We start from the raw sequence: 14437 nt of genomic DNA, 5'->3' as shown, positions 1-14437 counted from the left end.
ATGATCAGATATGTTTATAGATATGATATATTAGATATATGATCAGATATGTTTATAGATATGATATATTAGATATATGATCAGATGTGTTTATAGATATGATATATAATCAGATATGTTTATAGATATTAGATATGTTTATAGATATGATATATAATCAGATGTGTTTATAGATAGGATATATGATTAGATATGTTTATAGATATGATATATAATCAGATATGTTTATAGATATTAGATATGTTTATAGATATGATATATAATCAGATGTGTTTATAGATAGGATATATGATTAGATATGTTTATAGATATGATATATTAGATATATGATTAGATGTGTTTATAGATATAATATATTAGATATATGATTATATGTGTTTATAGAAATGATATATGATTAGATGTGTTTATAGATATAATATATGATCAGATATGTTTATAGATATGATATATTAATAGATACAATATAAATATGATTGAGTATCTCCTACATAACGGTGGAATCACTTCAATACCAACTTGACTGTTTTGGTGAAAACAATTTTTTAGATGAACAAAAAAGACAAACAGACTTCAGTTCTTCACTAATATCTTTTACATTTTCATCTTCATAAATGTACAGACTGGTTCCCTCTACAGTTAGACCAGTGACACCAGTTAGACCAGTAACACCAGTTAGACCAGTAACACCAGTTACACTGCATTTATTTAAGGCACATTGACAGTGATTCAGTCACTGATTCACAAAACAATGAAGATGTTTGTCTGAAGTTAAACATACAAACCTGTCAACAACAACAAATACATTCAGCACACACAGATTATTATTGATACAATCTGTTGGATCTTTGGATCAATAATGAGATGATAAGGACACTTTGGACGATCAATCAAAGTCTGCACTTCATGATCTGTGGTTCTACTTTGGCTAAAAGCTGATCAGCAAAGAGATTTTTAATCAATTACATTAATTAACCACCTAATTACATACACACACACACACACACACACACACACACACACACACACACACACACACACACACACACACACACACACACACACAAAGCTCTGAAGGGAACCTGCTCACTGAAGAAGACCATGAGATGTGGTTTAAAACCAGTAAGTGGACCTTATTTTAGGATTATGTTTTGAACTCAAAACCAGAATCAATAACCAGAATAATATTCTCTCAGCATGAACATTCATTATTATGAAAGCTCACAGAAAAAAACATTTTCTTTCCCCTCCGGAAATAAATGTTTGACAAAGAAATGCTTTGTTCCAAATTAAAAGATTAGCAGCTGGGATACCATGACGATGGTGAGGATGAAGATGAAGATGCACTTGGCTAGCCTCAACAGCTAATGTTGGCCTCAACAGCTAATGTTGGCCTCAACAGCTAGCGTTGGCCTCAACAGCTAATGTTGGCCTCAACAGCTAATGTTAGCCTCAACAGCTAGCGTTATCCTCAACAGCTAATGTTGGCCTCAACAGCTAATGTTGGCCTCAACAGCTAATGTTGGCCTCAACAGCTAATGTTAGCCTCAACAGCTAATGTTAGCCTCAACAGCTGGCGTTAGCCTCAACAGCTAATGTTAGCCTCAACAGCTAAGTAAGTGGAGATGAGTTAAAGGGACAGTAGCGATGAGCTTCTTCTCAGTCACAGTTTTACTACAGAATCAAAGAATCAATATCAGTTTCATAGTTTCACCTTTTGACCTGTTTGTTATCTTCACACCAACTAACCAACTAACCAACTACCAGCTCAAACTAACACGATAATACCAACCAACTAACTAAGAAGAAGCTCATACTAACACACAACACTACTTTAACACACTAACTAACCAAGCAACCAATGAACTAACTAACTAACCAATGAACTAACTAACCAACCAATGAACTAACTAACTAACCAATTAACTAACCAACCAATTAACTAACTAACTAACCAATTAACTAACTAACCAACCAACCAGGTGTCTTTATACTGGTTCTCATGTTTCTACTGTCGTGGTAAAAGAAGCTCATACTAACATGATAACACCAACTAACTAACTAACTAACTAACTAACTAACTAACTAATAAACTAACAGCTCGTACTAACATAACACCAACCAAATAACTATAACTAACTGTTAGTTATAGTGAACCTGTTAGCTATAGTTAACCTGTTAACTGTTAGCTACAGCTAACCTGTTAACTGTTAGCTACAGCTAACCTGTTAACCGGTTAACTGTTAGCTATAGTTAACCTGTGCAGGTTCTTGATGTCCTGGTCTCTGGATTGTCCCTGAACACCCCGTGGTCCTCTTCATGTGAACAGGTGATGCCGTGTTTCTAACCAACAGGAAGTCATCGTCACAGCCAATCAGATTGCTCCATTATATTGTGATGATGTGGGACCAGGAAGTGAAATAACGCTGAGTCATGGCTGCAGCTCTGATGGGACGTGAGTCTAAAAGATATCATTGAACACTATGGTGATTGAATGTGATGAAGAGGATGAGGATGATGAAGTCTGATGATGTCATCAGTAGAGACAGCAATGGCTGCAGTCAGCTTCCAATCAGAGACGAGTCTCAGAGTCTGTGTGCGAAATCAAGCTGATGAGTCCAGCTCGTGGGTCCAGATACTAGTCTAGTCTAGTCTAGTCTAGTCTAGACTAGACCAGTCCAGATACTAGTCCAGTCTAGTCTAGACTGGACTAGTATCTGGTCTGGTCTAGTCCAGTCTAGACCAGTCCAGATACTAGTCCAGTCTAGTCTAGACTGGACTAGTATCTGGTCTGGTCTAGTCCAGTCTAGACCAGACCAGTCCGGTCCAGACCCAACCCTGAAACGGTCAGCTGACCTCCGCTGCTGGTCGTCATGGTTTCCCCACGTCCACTGTGATCTTAGTGAAGAGGTCCAGCTTCTCGGTCTTCAGGACCCGGTAGACCAGAGAGCTGATCCCGTCTTTGTACATCGTCTCTCTGGTGTGAGCGATCCGGTCGAACCTGAGACCAGAAGATCAATTATTACTCTGATCCACCATGACACTGACCCACCACGACCCTGATCAGGGTCGTGGTGGGTCAGTGTCATGGTGGGTCAGTGTCATGGTGGGTCAGGGTCATGGTGGGTCAGGGTCATGGTGGGTCAGGGTCATGGTGGGTCAGGACCAGGGACTGTACCTCTGAGGGTTGGGGTCGTTCTGCTTGTCTCTGTCGTGGCGGATCATCCTGCACTTCCCCACGTCGCCACTGGGTCTGGAGATGGACATCCCTTTAGAGGACAGCCTGTTGAAGATGTCGTCATCCTCTCCTCCCCAGCCCCAGTAGTTGTTGGGGAAGCCGTTGATCTTCAGGTATTGTTCTTTACTCATCGAGGACACGCCTCCAAAATACTGATTATAAGGTAACCTGTAGGACAGAGGACATGAGGACGAAATCATTATCTGTGTCAAAGCTGTATCAGCTCAAGGACATGGGGGGGAGGAGGAGGAGGAAGAGGAGGAGAAGGGAGGAGGAAGAGGAGAATGAAGGAAAATTAAATTAATGGAAGTCCATGTAATGTCCCCAAAAGTCATGAAAACACAACTGTGTGAGCTTGAGCTTGTGTGTGGCCACTGTGGCTCAGTGGTTAGCATGCCCGTCTTTCAATCAGAGGGTCAGTGGTTCGAGTCCCGGCTGGGGAGTGAGTGAGTGACCGACCGTGCGTGTAGGAGTGTGAGGAAAGGAAACAGGAAACAGGAAGTGAGGCCTCTTCCAGAGGGTGTTGGTTCAGAACATGGTGCTTAGTCAGCACTTCCTGATGAGACATTAAACCCTCAAGACAGAGGATGCATCCCAAGTCTCTAAACTACATCCCCGTTTCCTTCACTTGCGTCCTTTCCTTAGTCTTAGACTAGGTCTTAGTCCCTCCCACCAGGGAGAAACCAAGCGAGGAAACATGTTTTGTGAAGCGATGACTGCAGCCGACTGACATGTGATCAGCTTTAGTCGCTTTGACAGCTGAGGAGTTTTGTCCGGAGAGTTTTTAGCGAACATTCCAATAAAAGTGCAGTTAAAATATTGATAAAAATGTCTCACATGTCGATGAGGATGTTGAAGCCGTCATTGGTCAAAGAAACTAAATAAAAGCAGCTTCCTGTTTTAGAGTCCAAGGTTTTTCAAAATAAAGGTCTCACCTGAAGCCGAACTTGTCCATGGACACGGACAGGTGCCGCGGCTGGCTGAAGCACCCGTAGGTGTTGCGGTCGTCCATGGGGATCAGGTCCACGTCGCTGAAGACGAAGCACTCGTACTCGTAGTCCTTCAGGGCCTCCAGGTAGCCCACGTTCAGCAGCTTGGCCCGGTTGAAGACCTGGTCCCCGTCCTGGTCCCCAAAGACAGAGACCACGTCACAGACCACGTCAGCATCCGGACCTGGTCTTAACGCCAGACTCGCTGCTTTAAATATAACTTTCATTATAACTTTCAATTATAACTTAAATTCTAACTTTCAATTATAACTTTCATTATATCTTTAATTCACTTAATTATCTCCAAACGCTTCCTCGTTATGAGAGTAACGGCATGTGGTACAAATACTACAGAATACATGTATATACTACACTAATGTGGTACAAATACATGTAAATACTACACTAATGTGGTATAAATACTACATCTTCTCTTCATGGAACAAAACAACAACAACAACGGCTCCTCAGGTTGCTATGGCGGCCATCTGGTAAACAGACGGCAGGTTGCAAGGCAACCAACACCTGCAGCTCTCAGGTGAGCAGCGAGAGCAGCTTCCTGCTCGTGTTGAACTGGGAGCATTGTGTATATAAAGTACATGTGGAACATGCCTAAAACATGTGAACTAAAACATGTGGAACATGACTAAAACATGTGAACTAAAACATGTGGAACATGACTAAAACATGTGAACTAAAACATGTGGAACATGACTAAAACATGTGAACTAAAACATGTGGAACATGACTAAGACATGTGGAACATGACTAAGACATGTGAACTAAAACATGTGGAACATGACTAAAACATGTGAACTAAAACATGTGGAACATGACTAAGACATGTGAACTAAAACATGTGGAACATGACTAAAACATGTGAACTAAAACATGTGGAACATGACTAAAACATGTGAACTAAAACATGTGGAACATGACTAAGACATGTGGAACATGACTAAGACATGTGGAACATGACTAAGACATGTGAACTAAAACATGTGGAACATGACTAAGACATGTGAACTAAAACATGTGGAACATGACTAAAACATGTGGCACATGACTAAGACATGTGGAACATGACTAAGACATGTGAACTAAAACATGTGGAACATGACTAAGACATGTGAACTAAAACATGTGGAACATGACTAAGACATGTGAACTAAAACATGTGGAACATGACTAAGACATGTGCAACATGACTAAGACATGTGCAACATGACTAAGACATGTGCAACATGACTAAGACATGTGCAACATGACTAAGACATGTGCAACATGACTAAGACATGTGAACTAAAACATGTGGAACATGACTAAGACATGTGCAACATGACTAAGACATGTGGAACATGTCTTAGTCATGTGAACTAAAACATAAGGAAACATGACTAAGACATGTGGAACATGACTAAGACATGTGAACTAAAACATGTGGAACATGACTAAGACATGTGAACTAAAACATAAGGAAACATGACTAAGACATGTGGAACATGACTAAGACATGTGAGCTAAAACATGTGGAACATGAATAAAACATGTAGAATGTGACTAAAACGTGTCTAAAACATGTGCAACATGACTAAAACATGTGCAATTCGACAGTTTGAATCAACCTGATTTGTGTTCTACTGCTGGAAACAAAGAGAAAGCAGAAGCAGGTAGAAAAAAGAGAAGCCCGTATTACCAGAGCAGCTCGCACTGCCATTGGCCGAGACCAAGCAGGGGCGGGTCTCAACGGCTCCAGCGACCACAACCATTGGTCAGAAGCGCCTGACATGCAGAGGGATGGGGAGGCGGTGTGAGCGAGGGAGGAAGAGTGGGAGGAAGGTAGAAAAGAGGAGGAGGAGGAAGGACACAGACAGGAGAGAAAAGAACAACTGTGAGTCCCAAACAAAGAAGAAGAAGACTTTAAAGAGAGTGTTTATATTCTGTTAGCAGCACAGCTCCATGCAGGAAGACCAAGTCCACATACACAGGCCTCATTAGTGGGCGAACCGCCTCGGTCCAGGGTCTTCATGTAGGGGGTCTTTATGTAGGGGGGTCTTCATGTAGGGGGGTCTTCATGTAGGGGGGTCTTCATGTAGGGAGTCTTTATGTAGGGGGGTCTTCATGTAGGGGGGTCTTTATGTAGGGGGGTCTTCATGTAGGGGAGTCTTTATGTAGGGGGTCTTCATGTAGGGGGGTCTTCATGTAGGGGGGTCTTCATGTAGGGGGGTCTTTATGTAGGGGGTCTTTATGTAGGGAGTCTTTATGTAGGGAGTCTTCATGTAGGGGGTCTTTATGTAGGGGGGTCTTCATGTAGGGAGTTTTTATGTAGGGAGTCTTCATGTAGGGGGTCTTTATGTAGGGGGGTCTTTATGTAGGGAGTCTTTATGTAGGGAGTCTTCATGTAGGGGGTCTTTATGTAGGGGGGTCTTCATGTAGGGAGTTTTTATGTAGGGGGGTCTTTATGTAGGGGGGTCTTCATGTAGGGGGTCTTCATGTAGGGGGGTCTTCATGTAGGGGGGTCTTCATGTAGGGAGGTCTTCATGTAGGGAGGTCTTCATGTAGGGAGTCTTTATGTAGGGAGTCTTCATGTAGGGGGTCTTTATGTAGGGGGTCTTTATGTAGGGGGGTCTTCATGTAGGGGAGTCTTTATGTAGGGGGTCTTCATGTAGGGGGGTCTTTATGTAGGGGGTCTTTATGTAGGGGGGTCTTCATGTAGGGGAGTCTTTATGTAGGGAGTCTTCATGTAGGGAGTCTTCATGTAGGGGGGTCTTCATGTAGGGGGGTCTTCATGTAGGGGGGTCTTCATGTAGGGGAGTCTTCATGTAAAGGGGTCTTCATGTAGGGGGGTCTTCATGTAGGGGGGTCTTTATGTAGGGGGTCTTTATGTAGGGGGGTCTTCATGTAGGGGGGTCTTCATGTAGGGGGCTCTTTATGTAGGGGGGGTCTTCATGTAGGGAGTCTTCATGTAGGGAGTCTTTATGTAGGGAGTCTTTATGTAGGGAGTCTTCATGTAGGGGGTCTTTATGTAGGGGGGTCTTCATGTAGGGAGTCTTCATGTAGGGAGTCTTTATGTAGGGGGGTCTTTATGTAGGGGGGGTCTTCATGTAGGGAGTCTTCATGTAGGGAGTCTTTATGTAGAGGGTACTTCATGTAGGGGGGTCTTTATGTAGGGAGGTCTTCATGTAGGGAGTCTTCATGTAGGGAGTCTTTATGTAGGAGGCTCTTCATGTAGGGGGGTCTTTATGTAGGGGGGGTCTTCATGTAGGGGGGTCTTTATGTAGGGGGGGTCTTCATGTAGGGAGTCTTCATGTAGGGAGTCTTTATGTAGGGGGGTCTTCATGTAGGGGGGTCTTTTTGTAGGGGGTCTTCATGTAGGGGGGTCTTTATGTAGGGGGGGTCTTCATGTAGGGAGTCTTCATGTAGGGAGTCTTTATGTAGGGGGGTCTTCATGTAGGGGGCTCTTCATGTAGAGGGGTCTTCATGTAGGGGGGGTCTTCATGTAGGGGGGGTCTTCATGTAGGGAGTCTTCATGTAGAGGGGTCTTCATGTAGGGGGTCTTCATGTAGGGGGCTCTTCATGTAGGGGAGTCTTTATGTAGGGAGTCTTCATGTAGGGGGTCTTCATGTAGGGGGGTCTTCATGTAGGGGGCTCTTCATGTAGGGGGCTCTTCATGTAGGGGGCTCTTCATGTAGGGGGTCTTTATATATAGATATAGGGGTCTTTATACATAGATATAGGGGGTCTTTATACATAGATATAGGGAGTCTTTATGTATAGATATAGGGGGTCTTTATGTGCATATATAGGGGGTCTTTATGTGCATATATAGGGGGTCTTTATACTTAGATATAGGGTGTCTTTATACTTAGATATAGGGGGTCTTTATGTATAGATATAGGGGGTCTTTATGTGCATATATAGGGGGTCTTTATGTGCATATATAGGGGGTCTTTATACTTAGATATAGGGGGTCTTTATACAGGACCAATAATACGAGTCAGTCAGAGTGAGGACGACGAGGACGAAGGCTCGGGTTGTGCATAGAAACACGTTCAGCAGATGTTTCAGTGAATAGAAGCCTTCATTTTGAAAGGTGAAGAGTTTGCTTCCTGCTGCAGCGCTCGTCTCCAGAGACATGAAACCTGCTGTGATCAACACGAGCCCTTTGTCTGGTTCAGAGAAAGAGTTCACGTCACATGATCATGAACCAACAAGGTTTCATTCTAAGAACTAGCTCCTCCCACGGCGCTCTACAGGTGAGGAACTAGGTGCATGCTGTCATAACGTAGTACTACCATTAGTACCAGGACCAGTTAAGCTGAGGCGTACCTGGTTGATGACGTAGACCCCGTAGTCCAGCTGCTGCCTCTGCAGGATAGGGTGCAGGTAGAAGAGCCAGAACTTCAGGTGCTCCTCTCGCTTCCTGAAGGGGATAATGATGGCCACCTTCGTCCTCGCCACGCAGTCTCTGGGTTTGAAGCGCCCCCCCAGAACCAGGTCTGGGTTCTGCTTCCTGATCTGATCCAGGTCCACTGGACGGTTGAACTCCACCCGCAGAGGACCCACTGAGGACAGACATGAGACATGTTGAGACTGAGGACAGACATGAGACATGTTGAGACTGAGGACAGACATGAGACATGTTGAGACTGAGGACAGAGACATCAGTGTCTCATGGGGTCTCCATGTTGGATCTGTCTTCTTGAAGGAGACCTGAACTAAGATGGAGAAGTCCAGCTGTGCGACTGAAAGCTGGACTCCTGTCAAGGTTTAATTAAACAATAATGATGAATATGATACGTCATGGAGACTGAGTTAATGTCCTGGGGGCCCTGAAGGGACCTGGTGGGACCTGGTGGGTCCAGAAGGGGAAGGGACCTGGTGGGTCCTGAAGGGACCTGGTGGGTCCTGAAGGGGAAGGGACCTGTTGGGTCCTGGTGGGTCCTGAAGGGACCTGGTGGGTCCTGAAGGGGAAGGGACCTGGTGGGTCCTGATGGGTCCGGAAGGGACCTGGTAGGACCTGGGTGGGACCTGGTGGGTCCTGATGGGTCCGGAAGGGACCTGGTAGGACCTGGGTGGGACCTGGTGGGTCCTGAAGGGACCTGGTGGGACCTGATGGATCCGGAAGGGACCTGGTGGGTCCTGAAGGAACCTGGTGGGTCCTGAAGGGACCTGGTCTAAGATCAGAGCTGTGTGAAAGCAGAAGGGGGCCCAGCTGAGGAAATACAAACCAACAGACTGATAACAAACATCTGTGATCATCAACACATCCTGTCCATGTGAGCTCAGGTCACTGGACTCACGCAGACCACAAGGAACCACATCCACGCTGTGGGGTCAACGATCAGAGTCCACAACTGGTCAGAGTCCTTCTTATAGTCTACAGACTGGTCTACATAAGACAGGTCTACATAAGGCAGTCTACATAAGACGGTCTACAAAAAGAGGTCTACAGACGTCTACATACGGTGGTCTACATAAGGCAGTCTACAGACGGGTATACATAAGACGGGTATACATAAGACGGGTCTACATAAGACGGGTCTACAGAAGGCAGTCTACAGACGGGTATACATAAGACGGGTCTACATAAGACGGGTCTACATAAGACGGGTCTACAGAAGGCAGTCTACAGAAGGCAGTCTACAGAAGACGGGTCTACAGAAGACGGGTCTACAGCCAGTCTACGTAAGACGGGTCTACAGACGTCTACAGGACGGGTCTACGGACGGGTCTACAGGACGGGTCTACAGACGGTCTACAGGGCGGGTCTACAGAGAGTCGGCATAAGGCCGTCTACAGATGGTCTACCGATGGTCTAAATAAGGCAGTCTACAGACAGGTATACATAAGACGGGTCTACATACGGTCTACAGCCAGTCTACATAAGACGGTATACAGAAGGTCTACAGAAGGGTCTACATATGGTCTACAGAAGGCAGTCTACAGACTACATGAAGTCTACATGAAACGGGTCTACAGGACGGGTCTACAGACGGTGTACATAAGACAGGTCTACAAACAGGTCTACAGAAGGGTCTACAGAAGGGTCTACAGAAGACAGTCTACTTAAGGGTCTACAGGCAGGTCTACATAAGACAGGTCTACAGAAGGGTCTACATAAGACGGTCTACAGACCGGTCTACAGAAGAGTCTACAGAAGACGGTCCACTTACGGGTCTACAGGCGGTTTACATAAGAGTCTACATAAGGGTCTACATAAGACAGGTCTACATACGGTCTACATAAGGAAGTCTACAGACGGTCTACATAAGGCGTCTACATAAGGCGGTCTACAGACGGTCTACAGACGGTCTACCTAAGGCGGTCTACAGAAGGTCTACAGAAGGTCTACATAAAGCGGTCTACAGATGGTCTACATAAGGCGGTCTACAGAAGGCAGTCTACAGAAGGCGATCTACAGACAGCCGTCTACAGGCGGAGGTCTACAGGCGGAGGTCTACAGGCGGTCTACATAAGGCGGTCTACAGACGGTCTACCTAAGGCTGTCTACCTAAGGCGGTCGACAGAAGGTCTACAAAAAGTCTACAGAAGGTCTACATAAGGCAGTCTACAGATGGTCTACATCAGATGGTCTACATAAGGCGGTCTACATAAGGCCTACAGAAGGTCTACAGAGAGTCTACAGACGGTCTACAGAAGGCGGTCTACAGAAGGCAGTCTACAGAAGGCGGTCTACAGAAGGCGGTCTACAGGCGGCGGTCTACAGGCAGTGGTCTACAGGCAGTGGTCTACCTAAGGCGGTCTACAGAAAGTCCACATAAGGCGGTCTACATAAGGCGGTCTACATAAGGCGGTCTACATAAGGCGGTCTACATAAAGCGGTCTACATAAAGCGGTCTACATAAGGCGGTCTACATAAGGCGGTCTACAGACGGTCTCACCCAGCAGAGGGGACGTTTCAGGGCATCTCTCCAGCTCCTCTGGAGGTCTCGTCTGGACCCGGTTCTGCTCCTGCGGAACCAGCTCCTTCTTGACCTCCACCACCTTTGCTTCGGTTCCGGAAGTGACGTCTTTGTTCCTGACCCGGTGCGCTTGCGCGGAGGAGGACTCGTTCTTGGACTGCTGGTTCTGGGCGAAGGAGAACCGGATGTCCAGAGAGCAGACGTAGAAGAAGACGGTGACGGTGATGTGCAGCAGACACAGCAGCACCACCAGCTTACAGGTCCGGTGCAGCAGGGAGAACCTCACGGTGTCCGCGGCCATCCCGGTCCCCTGGGTCCACTGGGTCCCGGGGACTAAAGTATGAGGAAGAGGCGGAACTCAAGCTGCGCCCCAGGGTGCTCGTTCCCGACAACTCACCGTTAACTCTCCGGCTCCATTGCCCGCTAACTTCAACACAAAGCGGAGCTCTTGGAGGTTCGGTTCCTCAAAGTCTCCTCTGAGTCCGGCACCACGTTCACGACCGGGTCTAGGTAGTACCTGCTGGTTCCGGACCCGTTAAGGAGACGGAGCCACTCGACACACTTTCTGAAACTCCGCTGACACCGAGGCGTCAAGGGGACGAAATGAGGCGTGACACCGCTTCCGCTGAGCGATTTCAAAATAAAATCTAGACGCTGGAATTTACCGGAAAAGTCCAGCGTTGAGTGTATCTCAAGTCTTTTCAGATGAGATAAGATAAGATCCTCCTTTATCAGCGTAGAGTTACAGCAGCAGAGGGCGAAGTGCAAACAAGAGACATGGAAAGAAACAAGATCAAAACAAGTGCTATAAATAGGCAAACAAGCTGTAAAAAACAGTAAAGAATCCACAAAAACTACAGACAGAATACGTATAATGAATTGTACAATGTTTGATTATAATTTATTAAGGAAGTTACTGAAAACTAAACTGAACTCAAAATGTCAGAATCAGCTAAGTCAAAGTCAACACAGCTGGACAAACGTAGACATGAACTCATGTGTACATGTACAGTTATATGTCCTTATTTGTACGTATAATACAGTTATATGTACTTATATGTACGTATAATACAGTTATATGTACGTATAATACAGTTATATGTACTTATATGTACGTATAATACAGTTATATGTACGTATAATACAGTTATATGTACGTATAATACAGTTATATGTACTTATATGTACGTATAATACAGTTATATGTACGTATAATACAGTTATATGTACTTATATGTACGTATAATACAGTTATATGTACGTATAATACAGTTATATGTACGTATAATACAGTTATATGTACTTATATGTACGTATAATACAGTTATATGTACGTATAATACAGTTATATGTACTTATATGTACGTATAATACAGTTATATGTACTTATGTGTACGTATAATACAGTTATATGTACTTATATGTACGTATAATACAGTTATATGTACTTATGTGTACGTATAATACAGTTATATGTACGTATAATACAGTTATATGTACTTATGTGTACGTATAATACACTTATATGTACTTATATGTACGTTTACAGTTATATGTACTTATATGTACGTATAATACAGTTATATGTACTTATGTGTACGTATAATACAGTTATATGTACGTATAATACAGTTATATGTACTTATGTGTACGTATAATACAGTTATATGTACGTATAATACAGTTATATGTACTTATGTGTACGTATAATACAGTTATATGTACGTATAATACAGTTATATGTACTTATGTGTACGTATAATACACTTATATGTACTTATATGTACGTTTACAGTTATATGTACTTATATGTACGTATAATACAGTTATATGTACTTATGTGTACGTATAATACAGTTATATGTACTTATATGTACGTATAATACAGTTATATGTACTTATGTGTACATATAAGTAAGTGCTTCTTCCGCAGCTTGTTATCTCTGTATGTTCATCTCTCATTGTCCTGTACCCAGCCCCACCGCTAGGCTTTTATTTTGAAGGCAAACCCAGCCCTCTTCCGTCGAGTGGCTAGCGGAAAGGGCGTGGCTGCTTGGCGTGTTACTCCGTGACGAGCAGTCATGAATGTTGCTCCATGTTTGTTTATTGACTCAATAAATCACTTTGTTGACAGAGCAGCACGTGACGCAGTGCTCAGCGCGGCACGTGACCGCAGCAGGCTGATTATTGATCTGTAAACATTGACTCAAGAGTTTTAACAGGGAATAGTTTATATTAACTATATTAACTCTAGATTAACTTGAAGAATATCAGTTATTATATATTCATTAACAACAGTTATGAGATATAACATTCATTAATAATTCATTAATAATTCCTTAAGGCCTCTGCGGCCACGGTGCTCTGCTGAGGGCTGTTAACCAGGGGAGCCTGCCAGCTACTTTGTTATACTATATAATAGTGCAGTGCCTATATATATATGCCTGTGCACGTGCCTGTATATATATATATATATATATATATATATATATATATATATATATATATATATATATATATATATATGTATATATATGGCTGGGGGGCAGGTGCTCAAACCAAAAAAAGGGGCACCCATCGCTAAAATTATTTCTGAAATGAAAAATTATAATAATAAATAAATAAATAAAAAACACAGTATTTTCAACTTATATATTTATTTTTGTTAACAAACTAACTCAAATTATCAAATTGAATAAATAAATGAAAAATAGGCAATAACAGATAAAAAAAAGGCCATATTGTATAACCAAATGCAATCAAAAAAGTGTCAAACTCATCTTCACTCCGGGCCACTTCAGCATCGTGGTCGCCCTCAAATGGCCGATTGTAACTGTACAGTGGCGAGCCGCGGGTTTTCTACCTGCCCACATCCCTGTCCCGGGACCTCACATCAGATCAGGAACAACTCCCCAAATAAAGATAGTAAAACCCTTTCACAGGGAAAACAGGAAGAACCTTCAGGGAGCAACAGAGGAGGATCCGTCTCCTGGATGGACAGAAGAATAGAGGTCATGTGACCAGGCACGGAGCATGTCGGGGCGAAATTCTCACAAGAACTCAAATAAATCCCTCGTCAGATATCAAAACACATTTGGGGGGAATTGATGACAGGGAGAGTAATTTGTATTCTTAAATACTGATGAATGAAGAAAAAAATTGGGCTCCAGCAGAAGGGGCAGGTGCTTGAGCACCACTAGGGGGTCTATCTGTGCACGTGCCTATATATATATATATATATATATATATATATATATATATATATATATATATATATATATATA

General features: G+C 43.6%; 1 protein-coding gene across 1 annotated transcript; it reads right to left on the bottom strand.

Moving 5' to 3' along the window:
- Positions 1-2871: 2871 nt before the first annotated feature.
- Positions 2872-11454, bottom strand: b4galt1l (DP-Gal:betaGlcNAc beta 1,4- galactosyltransferase, polypeptide 1, like; the record flags this gene model as incomplete). The annotated part of the gene is made up of 5 exons (XM_079228960.1): positions 2872-3001; positions 3179-3406; positions 4174-4361; positions 8557-8792; positions 11133-11454. The coding sequence occupies 5 exons, from the start codon at positions 11452-11454 to the stop codon at positions 2872-2874; spliced, it is 1104 nt and encodes a 367-aa protein (XP_079085086.1).
- Between the last annotated feature and the right edge of the window lie 2983 nt (positions 11455-14437).

Source organism: Taurulus bubalis (genome assembly GCF_910589615.1).
Source record: "Taurulus bubalis genome assembly, chromosome: 13".
NCBI classification, from domain to species: Eukaryota; Metazoa; Chordata; class Actinopteri; order Perciformes; family Cottidae; genus Taurulus; species Taurulus bubalis.
This window is presented reverse-complemented; position numbering and strand designations above follow the sequence as displayed.